At 38.3% G+C, this 20,626-nt stretch overlaps 1 protein-coding gene across 4 annotated transcripts in view; it reads right to left on the bottom strand.

Moving 5' to 3' along the window:
• Positions 1–20,626, bottom strand: part of GRM7 (glutamate metabotropic receptor 7) — a 553,085-nt gene that overhangs the window by 352,499 nt on the left and 179,960 nt on the right. For all 4 annotated transcript variants that reach the window (XM_030570395.1, XM_030570394.1, XM_030570392.1 and 1 more), the window contains exon 2: positions 12,472–12,688. In XM_030570395.1, coding sequence (XP_030426255.1) covers positions 12,472–12,688 — 217 coding nt within the window. The remainder of the gene's footprint in view (positions 1–12,471; positions 12,689–20,626) is intronic.

A 20,626-nucleotide genomic window follows, 5' to 3' on the forward strand; every position in this document is an offset into this window, starting at 1 on the left:
CATCAGTTTCAAGTTCCTTTTCTCCTCACTTCAAGCCTCTGTCCTTATCTACATCCCTTTACTGGCCTCCAGCCATTCTTCTGTTTGGACCTTGCTTTTTACCAGTTCCATCCTTATCCATCTCAGCAACTTGAACGTCCTCCCTGGCCCTATAAACAGCCTCATCTCCTCACACTCCATTTCCCATAATTCCTTGAACATCCTCTGATTCCCTTTATTTTAATTATTAAAATGTAATTGGAGAGAATGACAGAGAGGAACTAGAAACAAATATGGACCAGTGTTTTAACATATGATCCAACCTTTAACCTTATTCTGTGTTTTTCATCACCACCTCCCTTCATTCTCCTGCCTTGTTATTCCCCTTGGTGTCCTGTCTTGTTATAATAAATTTAGATTATAAAGCTCTTTGGTGTCGAGACTGTACACCAAATTCTTTTGCACAAGCTTAAATCTGGAATAGCTCCAATTAAGTTAATAGAGTTACTCCTGATTTATGCTGGTGTAACTGAAAGCAGAATTTGGCCATACTTGCCCTGTAAAGGATCGTGAATATTTACTACACTAAATGCAAATATAAAATAATAATAATGTGACCTCTGGTACTGCAATTAAAGCACTTGCCCAGGACATATTCAGTAAAAGTAATTAACAGAGCTCTGTTTTTAACAGAAGTAACACAAAATATTTTTCAGTTGTACATGTAAAACTGGAGGCTGTACCACACTAACCGATCTGATCAATATCTGGACTTCCAGTGTCAAAATATGTATGCTATATGAACACACGCTGTGAGTACACCTCCAGCTTCTGCATTCTGCCAGCAAAGGTATCTAAACTAAAAGAAATATCAAGACTTTTATTCTCTTCCCTTAGATCCTGTACATCAAGGGTTTTCATGACTTTACCCTTCTACCTAGGGATATCACTGGTTGTCATCAGGTCAAAATAGTACAGTGAAATGGCTCAATAACAAAGCACTTTTTTCCTGTAGTCCTCATTATATACTCTAAACACTTAGGGAGAGTTTGCCGTTACAGTTTAAGGGCCCATCTTCTTCACCCCTGAGTGTTCTGCTTTGGTAGTCTCATTCATTTGCCTTTTAAAGAGGGATTTTAAACACAAAATAGAGCCAAAACAAAAAGAAATTTGATTGCAGAATGTAAGTGGGCAGAATTCCTGATCTGCTTTTAATATAGAGACACATACTGAATTAGCGTCCAGAACTATTGCCCATTACAGACCATTTCTGCAATTTTTTAAATTTTTTCAACTTAAGTATATCATCATAAAGCTTAGCCTGAAGTTCCTCCTGTTTCTGTGGCTTTCTTTGCAAAATTCTCTTGTTTCACTCACAAGCCAGCTCACTTCCATTAAAAACTCATCCAGACAGTAAGGTCAGATGAGTCAGCAAAATAGCCCTGTATTTCCAAGCATGGTTCTAGAACCCTCTTGCATATGAGTTAAAGGAACTTAAATCCAGAATCTAGTTTCTAACAGAACACTTTTATGAGAAAATAAGAAGCTTCTCCAAATTTTCCATAGATTCATAGACTCTAGGACTGGAAGGGACCTTGAGAGGTCATCGAGTCCAGTCCCCTGCCCTCATGGCAGGACCAAATACTGTCTAGACCATCCCTGATAGACATTTATCTAACCTACTCTTAAATATCTCCAGAGATGGAGATTCCACAACCTCCCTAGGCAATTTATTCCAGTGTTTAACTACCCTGACAGTTAGGAACTTTTTCCTAATGTCCAACCTAAATCTCCCTTGCTGCAGTTTAAGCCCATTGCTTCTTGTTCTATCATTGGAGGCTAAGGTGAACAAGTTTTCTCCCTCCTCCTGATGACACCCTTTTAGATACCTGAAAACTGCTATCTTATCCCCTCTCAGTCTCCTCTTTTCCAAACTAAATAAACCCAATTCTTTCAGCCTTCCTTCATAGGTCATGTTCTCAAGACTATGAAGATAGTGATAGAGGGTAACATTTTCAGTCATTTAGGGGCCTAATTCTATGGGACTTACTTCATTGTGAGCAGGAATGCTCTTGATATTTACATACCATAAATCAGAGGAATAACTATTTCATAGGCTAGATCTGCAAAAATTCACATGCAGCTGAGTGACTCTTTCTAGAGAAAATTAGACAGTGATATTTACATAGCAGAATGGTACCTAAGGTACTGCTGTCATCGTCATAAATCAGTTACTTGCCTTGTTTTCCGATAATTATTAAAAAAAAGGTCATGTCACTATCATCTTTCTGCTGGGTCATTGCCATTTGCCAAAAATATTTTTTCAAAAACCAAATCAAATCTTTTGTTCATAAGATCATCTTCATTAAAGTTCAAAGATTATTAATGTAATAGGCAGATTTCCTTCCTAGATACGATATATATATGTTGACAATAACAGTTGTCTTATCAATTTTGCCTGGCAACCATTTCATCTCTGGTTGTAATGCCCAGCAGTTAATCATCTGTTTTGGGTTAAATCTTACTGATGTACTGACATTACTGATCTTTGTTTTAAAACCACTTTCCCCAAGCCCATATACTGGATCATAGAAAGTGAAAGTTGAAAGGATAATTTGTTTTTTCTCACTCATGCAAATTTAGCTACCCAGAAAAAAATGTTCTCTCAGGCTGTTCTAAATATGGGTCTTTGTTAAAAGAATGTGACTCTTTGTCTGATCATGTCATTGTCATACATTTTGCCTTTGCATATTTAAGATTCTGCACTTTCTTGATCCATTTTCTAGATCTTTGGATTTCTCTATGCAACACTCTTATTTGCATATTTTGAGCTGTCAACCAGTCTTTTGCTAGATTAATTCCCTGCTAATGCTCTTGTCTATAACTCAGCTCGTAATGAAATCCACTACTGCAATAAACAATCCCAGAGGCAGAATGTAGCCTTGTTAGCATTTTTCTTTTTTATAATGGGGGCCAACTTTGTTTCCCTAATAAAAATACCATGGCAAAAGAACTCAAATTTGTCCTTCTGGTCCATATTATTACTTTGAAATGTGAACAGTAGGATGTGCATCTGAGAATCATAGCTGTCCTTTGGGTCCTGCAGAGCCAGCTTGCCCTGGGAGCCTCAGTCTGGGAAGGAACTAGAAATGAAGTAGTAGTTCTGCTTTAATCCACACTAGTACATGTATTCGCAAAGATAACCTTGAAATATAAAATGATGTAATCCTATCCCAAAGGCTGCAAGGAAAAAAATGACTCTATTCCTATTTGTAACTATTGTGCTTTGACAAGTGTTGCACATGTCCATTCCACTTCAGGCGTGTGCATGCCAGTGCACTGTGCACACACATGAAGTGGAATAGACATGTGAAAACACTCTAAGAACTACAAACAGATAGACTTCACTTCTGCAGCAGAAGGTGGGAGAGAAGGAGGAGGGGGCAGGGAGTAATCCCACCTACCCATTTTTTTAATGGTATAGTTAAGTTTGAGTTGCACCCCAAAGTATGATCTTGCTGATTCTACCTAACATCTCTAACATCCAGTCCTGTGCCCAGCAAAATGATAATAGTGGACATGAAATGGTTATATTTGGTGGGTGGGAGGGGCAGTTTGATCTCCAATTAAACGTCTTGTTGGCATGCCTAAAATTGCTAAAGGCTGTACTGTTGACAGCTATAGTCTTCACCCTGCAAAGATAATATGTGGGTACAACAGTCTACTCAATCTAGCATTAGTCACTGCTAGATCAGGAATTTAGCTGGTGAAGGACTTTCATGTATGTATTAGCCACATTTGAATACTTTTTTCAGATTTAAAGAAGAGTTTGGTGTAGCTTGAAAACTTGTCTCTTCCATCAACAGAAGTTGGTCCATTAAAAGATATTACCTCGCCCACCTTATCCTTCTCTTAGCTGCATAAGGCAAAGGTATAGACCTGGGGTGGTTTGTTTGTTTTTTTTGAGAGGTGCAGAGGGGAAGTAGGAAAGAAGAGGAGCTCATGCTGGGTGGAGCTTACTTTACAGTGATCCAAAGAAATGTTCAAGAGTCAAAGACATCTCTAACAATAGCCATATAATATTTGCCAATTTCCAACTACTTCTGATATGGAAGTAGGGTAGGCAGAGTCTCCACTCTCAAAACTAAAAGCAGTCTTGTCAATGTGACATAGAGCCCTGATGATGTATTAGAGGAAAGCCGCTTATGTACTAATGACATCCAAAATACATCTTTCCCAACTTGAATGTCTACGATTCACAGCATCATTTCTTTTAAAGAGGGCATCACAGCTTAATCAATAGCTCTCTGCTTTAAGGAAAGCCTTTAATAGCTGACAAGTATAATGCAGGTTTTGTTGTGAAACCTGTTCATGTTAGAATATGAGAATAATCTGTTTTGCTTTTAATATAGGGCAGGTCACGTAAATTTATCCAACAAGGCCTCTAGAAAAAGTTATTTTATTTTGCTTTGCTTACATACAATGCAAACCAGAGAACCATGCAAAAAAGAGTTGCACATGCTTAGAATGAACACAACTATATGATAGCTTGAGGTTATTTCCTGTCTGCCAGGTAATGTATCCTGAATGGGGAGTGGGTGTACCAAAGGCCAAAGATCAAGGTATTAATAGGAAATAAAATAAATGGTTTGGTTAAAACCAGGGAGTTTGTTATCCTGGGACATAGTTATTACATTACTCTGGGCCAGATTATGTCACCTCTTGCTTCCATTGAATAACATGTTGCTCTGAGAGGAGACCCACTCATTTCAAAACAAAGTTCTACTCAATGTGTTAAAAATGGCAGAATCTGACTTTTTAAGATTGTAAAGCTTTTCTGGGCAAACATCAGCATCTGGGTCTGGCACAACACAAAGGACACTTACCACTTCAGAAATACTAAAAAGTAGCAGGACCATGCAAGGGGATAATGGTGTGACGGAGACTAAACCCCAGCTTCTGATCCAGCACAGTTTCCTTGACCTTTGTCTATGGTGTGGAAGGCGCAAAGGATGAAATCCTGATACTACCCCTCCCTCTGCACAGGTGGGCAGAAATTGAGCAGAGAGTAATAGGGAATGAGTGGGTCCTTGGCTCAGTCCCCTAATCATCTACTAAAAAGGCCCATTAGCAAGGTTACTAGCACCCAAGAACAAGGGAAGAATTGTACCACTCTAAGGCACGATTCCTACATTGGGATGATTTTGCTGCACTTTGGGGTTACAAGTAAATGCACAATCAAGCCCAATGTAAATAATTCCTAACCCCGCTTTTGCAGGAGTGCCATTGACTTTTACATTTTCTCAGTGAAGCATGCCACTGCATTTGAGGAACTAACAGCATCCGAGATACTTCATTCATCCCTGTGATAGAGAAACCTTCTTTCCTCCATAGCAAAAAGTCTCTGCTGCCCTTTTCTTGGAGAACCACAGCAGTGCAAGTAATGAGGAGAACGGGGTACAGTGCCACTTTAAAAGAGATGGTGTGTTAATGGGTTTTGAAATGAAGAGCTAGGATTGTAAACAAACCCTGGATTTACTGCACTGTAACTTCATCTCTTTTTTATTGGAGAAGACAGAAAAAACACTGCATCAAAGATCTTCAGTGAAACAGCATTATTTGTAAGAGCCTCAAGAGGCACAAAACTAATAAAATTTTGCAAAGCACTCAAAAGTGCTAATTGCTTTTTTAGTGCATCTAACGGAACGCTGGTACAATAGAGCATCTAAGTGTGAAGAGCCAAAAAAAAGCCACAGCTTCCGCCTGCTTCTGTGGAGATGTTTCAAAGATGTTTATTTCAAGGAGCAACGTGACAGCTTGCGTATTATATTCTTTAGTTAGCTTGTGCAATGCTTTTCCTCCCTCGAGTGCTGAATTCCCCTTGATGCTACTAAATTCAAGTTATTTGATTAAAATAATTGGAAACAATGAAGTGATGTTTGTAGTGATAGCTCTGAGCTTTCTTGTAAGGAAAGGACATGGGAGGCTAGATAGTTAAGGGAAATGCTAATGGACTGTTGAAGCTTTCACTGATTGGTCTCAGGTTCAATTGTGCAAGACAGGCATTGCTCTGTAAAGACTTTTCACCAATATGACATGAACGAGTGGTCTCGGCACAACTCTTAATGGCCAACTTGCATGCATCACAAAATAGATTATTTTGCCATAAACCAGAACCCTCAGTGAAGAGATAATGTATTTATGGATATGGATAACTGTTTTTCATCCCCAAAGAGAGTTCCATTTGGACAGTTTCCCTGTTGATGTGCATCAGTAAGGGAGCATGTGAAAACCTGTCCTATAGATGTTCATACTGTACCTTCCCCATGGTTAGAAGACTTCACTTCCCAGGGGTGCCACCTTACGCAAACTCAAAGGCCAAATTTTGAAACCCAGGTATGTAAAGTTAGATCCTAAATAAGAACCCTGATTTTCAAGGGTGCTGAGCACCTGAAGCTCCAGTTCATTTCAATGGAAACTGCAGATGCCCAGCATTGCTGTCAGCCAATACATTTATATCCCACATATGGATTTAGGTGCCCAAATGTAGGCACTCAGGTGTAGAAAGTATTTTTAAAGCTATGTAATGCAACATGAAGAAAGCCATACCAAGCAGTAATAAAAGCAATCTCCAAGTTATGCTGAAAGGCACGGGTTACAACTGAGCTCTTTGCATGCGGACAGCATTGCTCCAGGATTAGCTTCCCATGAAAGGGCAACTACACAGTAGATATGTACAGGTGTTTTTTTTCTTCTTCTCCCAGTGTGGAGACATGTACCATTATCAAAGTATAGTTAGAGAAACTGTTTAGTGAAAAAACATCACAATCTGGAAGTTTCCTCTGGATTCCAGTGGGTCTGAAGTAGTAAAGAATCCCTCACCCTGTGTCTTGTCCTATCTGCAGGAGGGTAACAAGCATAATTTTTCTCCCTCCTCCTTGTAACAATCTTATGTATTTCATGTCCCTCCTTAGTCTTCTCTTCTCCAGACTAACAAACCCATTTTTTTTCCATCTTTCCTCATAGGTCATGTTTTCCAGACCTTTCATCATTTTTGTTGCTCTTCTCTGGACTCCCTCCAATTTGTGCACATCTTTCCTGAAATGCGTGTCCAGAGCTGGACACAATACTCCAGTTGAGGCCTAACCAAATCAGCACGGAGTAGAGCAGAAGACTAACACCACTCCTGCTAATACATCCCAGAATGATGTTCGCTTTTTTTTGCAACAGCATTACACTGTTGACTCATATTTAGCTTGTGGTTCACTATGTCCACCAGATCCCTTTCCGCAGTACTCCTTCCTAGGCAGTCATTTCCCATTTTGTATGTGTGCAACTGATTGTTCCTTCCTAAATGAAGTGCTTTGCATTTGTTCTTATTGAATTTCATCCTATTCACTTCAGATCACTTCTCCAGTTTATAAAGACCACTTTGAATTTTAATTCTATCCTCCCAAAGCACTTGCAACCCCTCTGAGCTTGGTATTGTCCGCAAACTGTACTCTGTATGTTATTATCTAAATCACTGATAAAGATATTGAACAGAACCGGACCCAGAACTGATCCCTGTGGGACCCCACTTGTTGGCCCTTCCAGAATGACTGTGAACGGCTGATAATTGCTCTCTGGGAATCGTTTTCCAACCAGTTTGGCACCCACCTTATAGTAGCTCCATCTAGGTTCCATTTCCCTAGTTTATTTATGAGATGGTCATGCGAGACAGTATCAAAAGCTTTACTAAAATCAAGATATACCATGTCTACCACTTCCCCCCCATCCACAAGGCTTGTTACCCTGTGAAAGAAAGCAATCACAATTTGTTTTTGACACATCCATGCTGACTGTTACTTATCACCTTATTATTTTCTAGACATTTGCAAATGGATTGCTTAATTATTTCCTCCATTATCTTTCAGGGTACAGAAGTTAAGCTGATGGCTCTAATTTCCTGGGCTATTTTAGCCTCTTCTGATCCTACCTTATTTTCACTGGCATTCACTATGTTAGACGTCCAGTCATAACCAACCTACCGAAACAAAGAAGCCATTAAGCACTTCTGCCATTTCCAAATATTCTGTTGTTTTCCCCCAATCATTGACTAACAGGTCTACCCTGACCTTGGTCTTCCTCTTGCCTTCTAATATCACAATTGTGTATTCATATGACTATGAATTTAAGAAATACAGGGAAACAATCCAGAATTTGAAAAGTAGCTGCCAGGTCTCTCACTTCCATGCAGAACAAGGTGAACTCTGAGCTGCTACCTAGCTGCTCTTTAAAGTGCTAAACCAGACTGTATGCTCAGAGACATGCATCTCTTCAGAGGGAGAGAGAGAAGGAAGGAAGAATATCCATTGAAAGATATTCAACTTACAAAGTTATATAGAAATAACACTCCACAATGGTAATGTATGGTTCTAAACCTAAACCAGAACATCTAATTCTTAGTTGGGATTTTGGAGGGTAAATGCCCAGTCTCTTCAATATCTTGATTTATATGTGATTTTTAGGATCTGCCAAGCAAACAGCAATGTAGGAAAATCTATTGCCATTTACCAATAGCATGGCAGTAGCTGCAAAAAGATTATTGCAACCCTTTTGTTCCTGAGAGTTGTCCTATGCAAAGACAAAATATAGGGGTTGATTCAGGAGTTGAGCTAAACATCAAATGAATTCTGGTTCTTTTCTGTAAGTTGGAGTTCAGTCTAGATTTAACAGCATGGCTAGTCACTTCTCCAGTGACACCAAGAATAGGACACACAACCAATGTTTACTCTCAAGATAATCCTCACACTGCAAAATTATGCACTCAAAGCACTGTACCTCATCAATAGCTTCACAATTCAGTCATTTGCAGAGCTATGGTACTTAAATATAAACAGAACTGCTAGAATAGATGACAGCTCTGCTACCACAAGATCATTTACAAAATACAAGAAAGTTATCATTTACATTCAAGCTCCCAAGGGTTTACGTTCATGATCAAACTGTAGATTTTAACAGATTATGGTCTAGATTAGCACTTTGCTCCTAGCCCATAGCAAGGGGTGACACAGAGCTTGTGGTATCCTGCAGATTTACGCACATTATATGTCATTGGCGGGGGCAAGGCTGCCTTGAGGAGTGTGGGGGGAGGCACAGTTTACCCTGTGCCCCCTCATTTGAGAAGGCCCTTCCGCTGTTTTTTTCTTACCAGAATAGGATTTCTCATCTTGCTATTATCATGGCATCACATATTCTATCTGTGCTTGAGTGTGTTTTTGAAGATATTACGCATGATCTACTCTTTTCAGGCCATAGATATTTGATCATATTCTAATACACTTACTGTTCTAAGTGCATATGCCTTATGATGGCCCTTTGATACCAAGATGCATTTCTCACTATCTACTGTTCTTTCTGTACTTCTTTATTACAGTGACTTGTTTTTTCATCAGGTACGGCTTCACTGCTGTTCACTTGAGTGTTTTAAAAATAGTTCAAACTAACAGATACAAGAAAAAAACCTCACCAACTCAATAAAAATACTTCCCTTTATCACCTCTTCAGATGGCTCATAATGCTGATATCACAGTGCGCAGCCAAACATGGCTGGTTAAACATTATATTTTACACAATATGATGAAGGCAAATCACCAGAGGGAGTAAATTCCATACACACAGGCCCACAGCTAAGTTAAGAAGTTTGGCCCATTCTGCGTACCTACCGAGGAGAAAGGGACTGTTTTGTATCCATACAATGTGTAGCAACACAGACAAGAGATTGACCTCCACAGAACAGTTATGTCCATCCTGTGCCTGTGGGTGGGGAGTAGTTGGGAGCTTTGGCTTGGCCCCCCAGTGACCCGGCCAGTGGAGCTGCACCTGTGAGCTGGGGAGCAGGTATAGGATTTGTGCCCCTCAGATTATAAGGTCAACACAGTTACCCAGTGCCCCATAACAGGGTTTGCGATATACCTAGAATAGATCCCTGAAGTAACAGAGAAATCCTTTATCTGGACACGGTAGTGAATGAAAACAGACACAGGGATGGATTTTAAGCAACAGGTTTCAGCTTTTGCCATTAACACAGGGGAGGGCTACCGCCAGCCCCATCACACATACTCCCACATAGCAGGCATTTTAATTGGTTCCAGTACACGGGTCATAGTACTCACACCGTTTAACTTGGGATAGACTCTCCTAAGCTGACCCCTCCCTCAACTGGTCAATGAGTAGAGACAGATTCTAGAAGGGGAAGTGTCACCCCAGCATCCCTCCACGTGTGCTCTCCTTCCCCTTTCTACCATTGCTGGTACCCTCAAGGTTTCCACCTGTTGAGGTGGGTCAGAGGCATCCATTTCATTGCATGTGATTACTGTGATCAATGTCTGTCGCCAGTAAACTATACCTGAAAATTTGGTTCTCATCGCTGTGAAATATTTAGGAAATGGGACCACCTAGGATATTCTTTTCATTCTAAACTTTTAAAAGAAGCAGTTGAAATATGTTAAATACATGGAATGTCACCTAAGCTGTTTCAGCTATCAGTGCAACACGTATCAATTCAATGCAACCTTAAGAAAAAGATGCTGCACAGTATTTGAGGTAGCACTGAAGATTATGAGTTCCAAGACAAGACAAGCTGCCTATATTAAAGAAAGTTTATGCACTATACCTGCCAGATTCTTAATGTTGTAGGAGTAACCTACATTACTATGCATTTCACATTGGTTTTAATAGGGTACCCATGCAGTTATCATGCTTTATTTTTAGGTTTGTTTGTTTTTATACTCATATGTTTCATTTCATGTTGATTACATGAACAACTTTCCACTAAGTTATTTCTGTAGTGCATCTAAAGCACAAAATTACTACAGAACTATAGCTTGTCCTTCATGTGGAAAACACATGCTCACTACTATGTTGCAAGAGTGTTTGTGATTCATTTCCATTTTAAATTATAATGAATACTGCATATTGTCACTTCCTGTGGTATTAAATCCAAAATAGTTTTAATACCACATAAATATGCATTCAAATGAACAGAGGAATTTATGAAAATTCCATCTTCTTCAGCAATATCAACCTAATGAAACGATTCCAGATTCCCTCTTTCTAAGGCCCCAAAGTGCAGCAGCATCACCTCTGCAATTGTTATATGGATTATGTTGAGAAATGAAATTCAGTGACTTACTCAATGGCAGTTTGGGGAGTGAGCAAACAGGCTAACACCCTTCGACTCATGGATAATACAGGCAATCTGCAAACGCATGACATATGCTTCTCAACCAGTTTTATAATGATGGACAATACAAACCTCAAATGGTTGTTTGAGAGCACTATACCCCACTATAATCTCTGCATTTCAGAATGCTTTCTTCTTAATGATATAGAGAGAGAATTATGCTTTGAAGTCCTGCAGTGTTTACTCTAATGCAAGTCAATGGACGTTTTACTTACTTACAGATGGTAGGCTCAGACACTGCTCTCATAAAAATAATGAAATGTTCATAATAAAACATTCACTTCTATTTAACATGTTAACCTTTTCCAGGACATATCACCATATGTCTATGGAAGTGAATTTTATTTACGGGCACTGAAAGTGAATAGCAGCTTCTGAGTACCCTACCCCTAACTGGCACATGAGGAATCCTCAAATATTTCAGCCTCGAAAAACCAAAAACAATGACTTCCAAGAAGTTAACTTGTGGTAGATTAATCTTCCTATGCCCACAGATGCCTCCCAGGCCTATCTAGGGAAATCTAAGCCAGTGTGACATTTTAATTCCCTGTTCGCTTAGAACATCGGTATTACCCAATAGACATGTTGAAGTATTTCTTCCTTGAAGTATTTCTTAGGAAGGCTAGACTTGAGGTAAATGTGATTTCATCAGCCACTGAAATCATAGGCAATCCTAGCATCAAAATATCATCACATGCCCTGGGCCCCAAATACTCCTATGCCATGAAGTATTTTTTATTGAATAAACGTGTTTGACCTCTCCCCCAGGCCAGCAAGTTTCCTCCCTTCAAATAGAAGAGAATGGATTTCCTCAGTGAATTTGCCAAAATAAATGACGAAGAAGAAAATTGATACAATATCTCATAACTGCTTGAAAGGTGGACAGGTATAGTATGGCATGAGTCAATGTCTAATAATTTTCTGCCTCCAAAGAACTTCTAGCTGTGTTGAGATAAAAGCTCAGTATTTCAAAATCTGTCTTGTACCATATCATAATACAGTATTTTCCACTAGAATATCAGAAGCAATTCAGTATTTCATATTTTCTCCAAGAGTGCATGAAAACCATTCAAGTTTCAAACCCTTGAATACTTTGTTTCCGGAACCCCATGAGCAGTTTAAGAATGAGAGTATAACGGAGCCATTACTGAGGAATTATGAAGTCAAACAATTTTAGAGTCAAATTTCTGTTCAGAGAAGAATAGTACAATGTGTAATACATAAATATCTATCCAATCCACACAATTTATTTATTTTTTGCCTACCTGCCTCTCTGGAAATCTGCATGAAGGACTCCACTCCTTTTTCTCCATAATTTCCTTCAGATGCCAACGTTGACACGTAATTCCACCCCAAAGCTTTTACAATGTCAACCATTGCCTGTGCTTGGAAGGAATCTGGAGGGACCACTCGTGAGAAGAAATCATAGCGCCTGTCATCACTTAACTCTGGTGCAGTTGAGGCATAACTGATCTGGGGAATCTGTACGGGAAAAAAAACAGTTGTTCGTAAATAATATGTTCATAAATTCACCAAACTTCTGGCATTAGCTTCAGCTGAACCTCTGTTAGTCCACCATATAGCCATCTGTTATTTTCTTTCTCCTTCAGTACTTCACTACAAGTCAAATAATCCATCTCTTAAATTACTTTTCTTGTAATTTGTTCACTTCTGAAATAATCAGTGAATTAAAATATTTTCAGTTCATTCTGAAAATTCTCTTGCCCTTTTAAGGGAACGATACTCAAAAATGTCAGTTGTGCTATTGAATGACTAGTTTGCATGCAGAATTACTGTTGGTGCTGGTGCATAGCGAGTGTAGCATATACAAATGGACAGTTGTTCATCTAACTGGTCATTTACACCTACAGATACTAATTTGTAAATGAAGCCATATTAGTATGCACAAATTGTTCGTGCAATTGCACAGTTTTGCACCATACATTTTCAAAACCAGGCCCTAGATATCCCAGTCTCGTATTGACAGTTTTGTTCTCTCCTGTGGTGGAGGTTTAAAGGGTGACACTTCTTTAAAAAAAAAAAAAAGCCATGATCTCCAACTTCCAAGTTAAAACAAATGGTTCATTTGTAAGAAAACCTGAGTAGAACCATTTAAAAATAATGATTCTTCCAAACTCGCCTCTGAGTTCTTGTATCTTTTTGAGATTAAGCTATTTCAGAGCAAACTATTTATATCTTCCCTTGAGGATACCACGGCCAAACATAGCAGTGAGCAGAAACCATCTGTGTACATGTCCATTTTACTAGTAATCAGATTGCATTAGTATCTGGTCATTTGGGATCCTGAAGTTCAGCTCAGAAGCTGAGAGAGGACTCCTCACCACATGCCCAAGAATGATAATAAATTTAAGATCGTTTCAGCCTGTGGAAACATCAATATTCCATGCTACAGTACAGGCATATTCTGTATGCTCAGAGTCATCTTCTATCTTAACAAAAGCATTCCTACCAATATATATTGCTCTTTTCTCCCTCTCCAAAGAGGGAACAATACTATATACCCCAGGGCTCAATCCCGGAAAAGTCTCTGTTCCTTCAACTCCCACTGAGATCAGTAGAAGCTGAGAATTACTCAACTTCTCCAAGATTCTTGCAGGATAAGGACCCAAATATGCCTTTAGATAACTATGGAAAGACAGCAGCACAACAACAATAAAGTAGCCCAGCAGATATATACATTTACTGAAACTACATAAAGTGTTAACAATTCCAACCATTGCTGAAACATATAATGCTTCAAATACCTCTATAATGTAGCCCATTATGAGGTCCATCACTTAATGAACAGCTGTTAGTTCCATTCCACAAAAGTTTGGCCCTGATCCTACTTATGCTCCTCGTGCAGAACTCCCACTGAAGTCCGTAAGAACTCTGTTTGCAGAGAGATTGCTGAATCTTACTCTTCGTTGCTATAAATTATTAACCTAAAAAAAATACTTAAACTTTCCACTGGGGTAATAGAATTCTTCATTGTAGTATTCTGCCTTTCATTTCTGTTATATTGAGGTTTTGGTCACACACTTTAAAAGACTAGTTTCAAAAATCTGAGGCTTAGTATGTTGAGAGCTAGGATGCTGCAGATAGTGGTCACCCATAAAGACTTGCCAGGGTTTCCTTAGATCGATATATCTATTGCATCAGTTTCAGCAGTATTCCTTATACTGACTATAGGAGATACCTACAGGCAGATTCTCTGCTGACATAAATTGTCATAGCTTCATTTATGACTAATTTACACCATGGAAGATCTGCACCCTAATGATTATTCCAGGCACCTGCATTGATAATATTGTTACACTTACAACTATTGGCAATGTTTTAAAGGTGACCAGAGTGCTCTTTTTGGTGTATTAAGAGGGATTTTCTTTTCCCAATCTGTAAAATGCTGCAAACAGAGTTTATTTGGTTGGGTACTAGCTAATAGGATGGTATCAGCAGAACACAGTTAACCATGGAAATGGTATGGCATTGTATACACACTACTAATTAGATTAAAGTCTGGTCCAATATGCAATATTGTGTACTGAACAACTGTGCAATGGGCTGAATGCAATACATAACGTACAATACATAGAAGTTAAAAAGTGTATCTTTCATATTCATATATGTGTGAACAAAAGGAATCCTAATGTATGTATCAAATTGACCGTAAATGTTTATTAACTAAAATCAAAGGATACACTTTTCACTTCTATATGAAGCAAAACTTCACTGAATTTTGCCCAATGCTTTCATTATTTAAAAAAAATGTTTTGCTTTCAAAATCTTTTTTCTCACTTATGAAATGTTAATCAGACCTGTCTGTTTCAATCTGCTTGGAACAGTTACAACATTAAAACCAACCCTGTTGTTCACAGTTTCCTTCAAAATGTCTAAGAATGTTGTACAAAGAAATGAACTTAAGAAAAAATTTCTTAACGTAGCAGGAGAAAAAAACAAAAGCCAGGTCTAATATGCACTGCAAGCATTGCAATTCAACTTTATATAATATGTCAGAGCTTCCATTCCATTACAGGTACTCCGGAAGGATATCTGCTATTCCCATGCCCCCTTCCCTGCACACAGTCAGCATCCCGGATATACAAAATGAACATCTGTTCAAGTCAAGTGAAACCTATAGGATATATTACTTATTTTGCTGCAGAATTTTTAAAAATTCAGGCCTATCTTACTAAGATATCAAATAATTAAAAAGGTGACAGCTGTAGGCCAGACAGAACTGGACTCTTGAGAACTACAAATTATCCCTGGAATAACATGAGATGCTTAACTGTTGAAATAACTGTTGATAGGTTTATGGACAATATTCTGGCTTCAGCTAAGTGGACACCTCCCCCATTAACTGAAACAGGAACCCTCTGTCATAGTGTTATTGTGCTGTTTTGAGGGAAGATGATATTAAGATGGAAAAATAGACAGTCTTATGTAAGAAATAATGAAAATAGAACATTTAAGTTTCTATTTTCTTCTTTGAGATGTCTCCATTGAGTTTAAACAAACTTTTTCAGCTCAGAAGATTAAGCACATACACCTCTACCTCGATATAACACTGTAAGGAGCCAAAAAATCTTACTGTGCTATAGGTGAAACCACGTTATATTGAACTTGCTTTGATCCACCAGAGTGTGCAACCCCGCCCCCCCTCACCCGGAGCACTGCTTTACCGCATTCTATCTGAATTTGTGTTATATCGGGTCGCATTATATCGAGGTAGCAGTATATTTCAGTGTGGTTTGAAGTTTTAATGACAATTCATAATACATTTTTTCCTCAATGGAGATGCCCCCAGAAGGTAGCATTTAGAGTCAAATTAGGATGAGTCTAAGCTTCTAGTCTTAAACCAATTCAGATGTAGGTTTCACATCTGGATTCAATTAACCTGTCCACGTCAGATTGCAGATAAAAATGGCACTGCTTTAATGAAAATCAGCCATTCTCTACCATCTTGAACTAAAATATTGTGAGATTTCAACCATGCCTAAACCAGAACAAGAAAAGATGTATATTCTGGGTTTGGAACCAGTGTAGAATAGAACAGAATACACACACACACACATATACATATACATATACATATACATATACATATACGTATACATATACATATACACACACACACACACACACACAGGGCAGAATTCTGGTCCCACAGAAGTCAATGGGAATGTTCTCACTGACATCAATAGGACCTTAATTTTAGCCATGAATCCTGAAAATCAGATCTACCTGCTCATTGAAAATCAAGGGAATTCAGATCTAACATTCCAATAATGGCCATTTTACTTCCTATAAAAGGAGATTCACAGCAGTCAGAGTTTGGTAAATGTGAATTTACTGTTCAGAAAAGATGCTAACTTGCCAGTCCTACCATCCAAAATCTCCTATTTATCCCCATACACAATATAGAATAACTCAGAAAGGGGCAGTGTAAGTAACACTGCGGCATTACTGTTAATGAATCTTGATCATTAGGGACAACATTTCAGAATGAGAAAGGTTTATTGTGCATGATACAATCAGTCCTTAGCCTATTTTCTGAAACTACCTACAATCGTATCACTAAGTGTCAGTTCTGATCATGTTTTGTGATGTAGACACTTGGAGACTGACACCATTCACCTGTGCCACTAAGAGCCATTAGATGGTAACAACTAACGTGCACTGGATTCTACCTGAAAATCAAAGGGAAGCTTTTGTATATCCTGACCAATCTAGATTCCTAAAAAATTAGCACTACCCTCTCCGCCCATACTTCACTTTTAAAAATCATCTCTTAGAATTAGAGTTTTCTCCCCCTCCTAATCCATATTTGTTGTATGTTTAAGAACACAAAAACGGACCTTTAATCTGACCCATTATGGCTATCTAGCCCAGTATTCTGTCCTCTGACAGTGGCCAAAGCCAGGGAATGAACAGAACAGGTAATCATCAAGTGATCTATCTCCTGTTGCCTAGCCCCAGCTTCTGGCAAACAGAGGTTAGGGACATCATCTCTGCCTACCCTGGCTAATACACGTTGATGGACCTGTTTAATCCTGCAGTGCTCCTAGGTTAGAAACATCACACCCTGCTGCACTGGGAATGATTGGGATGTCAACAAATCCAGCATTACAATGACTTCTCTGAAGGATTTAAGAAACAAGAGAAAGAAGGTTGAAGGGAAGACAAAATTTGTTTAAGCAAAAATGTATCAGATAACTCACAAAAAAGGCTCATAATAAATCTATTTTATAAGCCATGTATAATCTATATGTAACACCATCTCAGCATTAGAGCCCAATCTTAAATCTATATAGTATGTGTCAGCTTAGCTAACTTCAAGGATTCTCATCCAGAACTCTTCTAAGCAGGGATAAAATGGTGCATATTTATCAAGTAAATAACTACTCTCCATTTTTTCCCTCATCCTAACAATGTATCAAGAACAGCTAGAGTCTCTTTTCATTCTAAGCCTGCATTTTAATGAAAAAATATCAATTCTAATGAAAATTTTCAATTCCCTGGAAAGAAATAGTGAACCAAAAATTATAGTTTTAAACAGCTATTTGGAATCAAAGTGATAGTATTCACCTCATTATGATGGCAACATGTCTTTTTTTATTGCTTTTAAAAAAACCACAAAAAAGCATTTTATGCCAAAATGTCAATTTAAAATGACAATTTGGTTCATTTTAATCAAAATTATCACAACTTTTCATTCTGGAATTGAAACTTTTCAGAATGTTTAGTTTCATTACACCCCCCTCCTATTTTTTTTTTTTTGGTGTTTTGACTTTCTATTGTGATTCAGAACAGAAACTAATTTTCAAATGTCAGTATGTCCCACAGGATGAAAATTCTGTTCTCTTGGTAGCAGACTTGTGTTCTGCAAGCACAAGAACTTCAATTCTTGCTGGTCTTTGCAGAGTCTGAAAAAGAAGCGGGGAGGGAGAGTATTATTATACCTTCCTCCACATCCCATGGAAGAGAGAGGCACAATCTAACCCAGCGTTTCCCAAAGATAGCGGGCACAAGGTCTACTGCGATGTATACAATAAGACACACAGGCCTTTATCAGCATCATAGGCGAAAGTGGTAAGGCCGTACAACTGACTTCATTTTTCTGAACTTTTCAAAAGTCTGAGAAATGCTGATCAAGCCCACAATGAAGTGTCAAATTTTATAAAGTCACTCTGTATTTGAGGTGTTATATACAGTAACTCCTCACCCAACGTTGTAGTAATATTCCTGAAAAATGCAACTTTAAACAAAACGATGCCAAGCAAATCCAATTTCCCCATAAGATTTAATGTAATGAGGGGGTTAGGTTCCAGGGAATTTTTTTTCACCAAACTAAAGACATATATACACATATATATATATATATATATATACACACACACACACACACACACACACACACACACACACACACACACACACACACACACACACACAGTATATGTTTTGAACAAACAATTTAATACTGGTACACAGCAATGATCATTGTGAAGCTGGGTTGAGGTGGTGAAGTCAGAGGCTGGGATATTTCACAGAGAATGCCTTACTGCTAAATGATGGATTACATTTGGCTGAGCCCTCAAGGGTTAACTGGTTGTTAATGTACAAGGCAGCAGGCATGGAGGGAGGGGAGAGAGCATAGCAGACAGACACACACCCTGTGTCTGAGAGCTAGAGATGCACATTTCTCCTTTAAGTAGCTGACCCCAGTCTTAAGTACACTGCCTTGTTAATTAAATCAGTTTGCTGAGACCGCAGCTGCTGCCTGAAAGCTCTATCCATCCTCGGGAATGGAGGCCTAAGCATGAAGAGGCATATGAATGTTTAGCATATCTGACATGTAAATACCTTACAATGCTGGCTACAAAAGTGCCATGTGAATGCCTGTTTCAGATGACATTGTGAATAAGAAGTGGACAGCATTATTTCCCGTACATGTAAACAAACTTTTCTTAGTGATTGGCTGAACAAGAAGTAGGACTGAGTGGACTTGTAGGCTCTAAAATTTGGCATTGTTTTGTTTCTGTGTGCAGTTATGTAACAAAAAAAATCTACATTTTTTATCTGTACTTGTATGAAGTGAATTGAAAAATACTTTCTTTTGATTATCATTTTTACAGTGAAAATATTTGAAATAAAAATATAAAATGAGCATTGTTTACTTTGTATTCTGTGGTGAACTGAAATCAATATATATGAAAAATGTAGAAAAACATCCAAAATATTTAATAAATTTCAATTGGTATTCTATTGTTTAACAGTGCAATTAAAACTGTGATTAATTGCAATTAATTTTTAATCACAATTAATTTTGAGTTAATCACGTGAGCTAACTGTGATTAATCGACAGCCCTAATTAATGTATGTTAAATGTTTTTTTAGTCTGATAAGGGTTCACTTTTCCTCTTCATTTCATCTCCTCCTCCCTTCTGTTATGTATCTCCCAGCTGGAAGCAAAGAAGAGAGTCAGCACCATGAGATAAGGAAGCTTTCAGTGGAGCATCAGCGAGGGCTCACCGAATACAAATTAGGAATTTGTTTCACCATTCCTGACATAATGATCCAGATTCTGCATAATCCCTACAACTTCATTCACTCACTCCCATTTTTCCTCTCACCCCTTTTGCCTCTCCCATTATGCAAAGAGCTGTGCATATTAATGGTGGCATTAAAAAAAATTAACAGCCATGCTACTTTAAGTGTGATTGAATTATGCCATCCCCTTAGTCACACAGTAAATGTTTAATCAAATGATGGCACCTGACATAGGACAGCTGTCACAAAACTTCAAAAAAGGCATTTAAGATAATGCGTAAGTGTACCTATTGAGCTATTAATGAGCTCCTACTGGAGCATTATTAAATTCACAGTTTGTTGTCATTTCACTTTCAACTTCCTAATAAGTTTTATTGATATGATTTCCTGACAATTAAAAAAAAATCTGAAAGTCTCTTGATCTTATCTTATTTGGAAATGCAGTGTCAGTCTCCTTGCACCACACAACTCTGCCAATAACTGCTTTCCAAAGTGAGAGAAGTGCAGAATTTTCACTTGGTTGTAAAACTCTTTAGTGTGGACTGATGCATGACTAACACCATGAATCAGTTTTGCCCTGGATTTTACTCATGTAGAAATTTCTTGTGTCAGGACTTAGTACAACTTTCTTTGTTCACAGTTTACTTCTCAAGTTGCATAAGAAATGCTTTCAGCATCCTGAGAATTGTATATAATCATTTCATTCCCAAGAATTAAAATTACACGAAGTTTTGTACTAGCTATTTTCTGCGGGCCAAACTCAGAAGGCTTTCCTGAGTTTTTACTGATTCTTAGTCATGAGAAAAACTTCCACCAGTGGGAGTTTTGCCTGAGTAAGGACAGAGTAAAAACAGAATGGACGGA

The sequence above is a fragment of the Gopherus evgoodei genome, chromosome 7 (genome assembly GCF_007399415.2).
Source record: "Gopherus evgoodei ecotype Sinaloan lineage chromosome 7, rGopEvg1_v1.p, whole genome shotgun sequence".
Lineage (NCBI taxonomy): Eukaryota > Metazoa > Chordata > Testudines > Testudinidae > Gopherus > Gopherus evgoodei.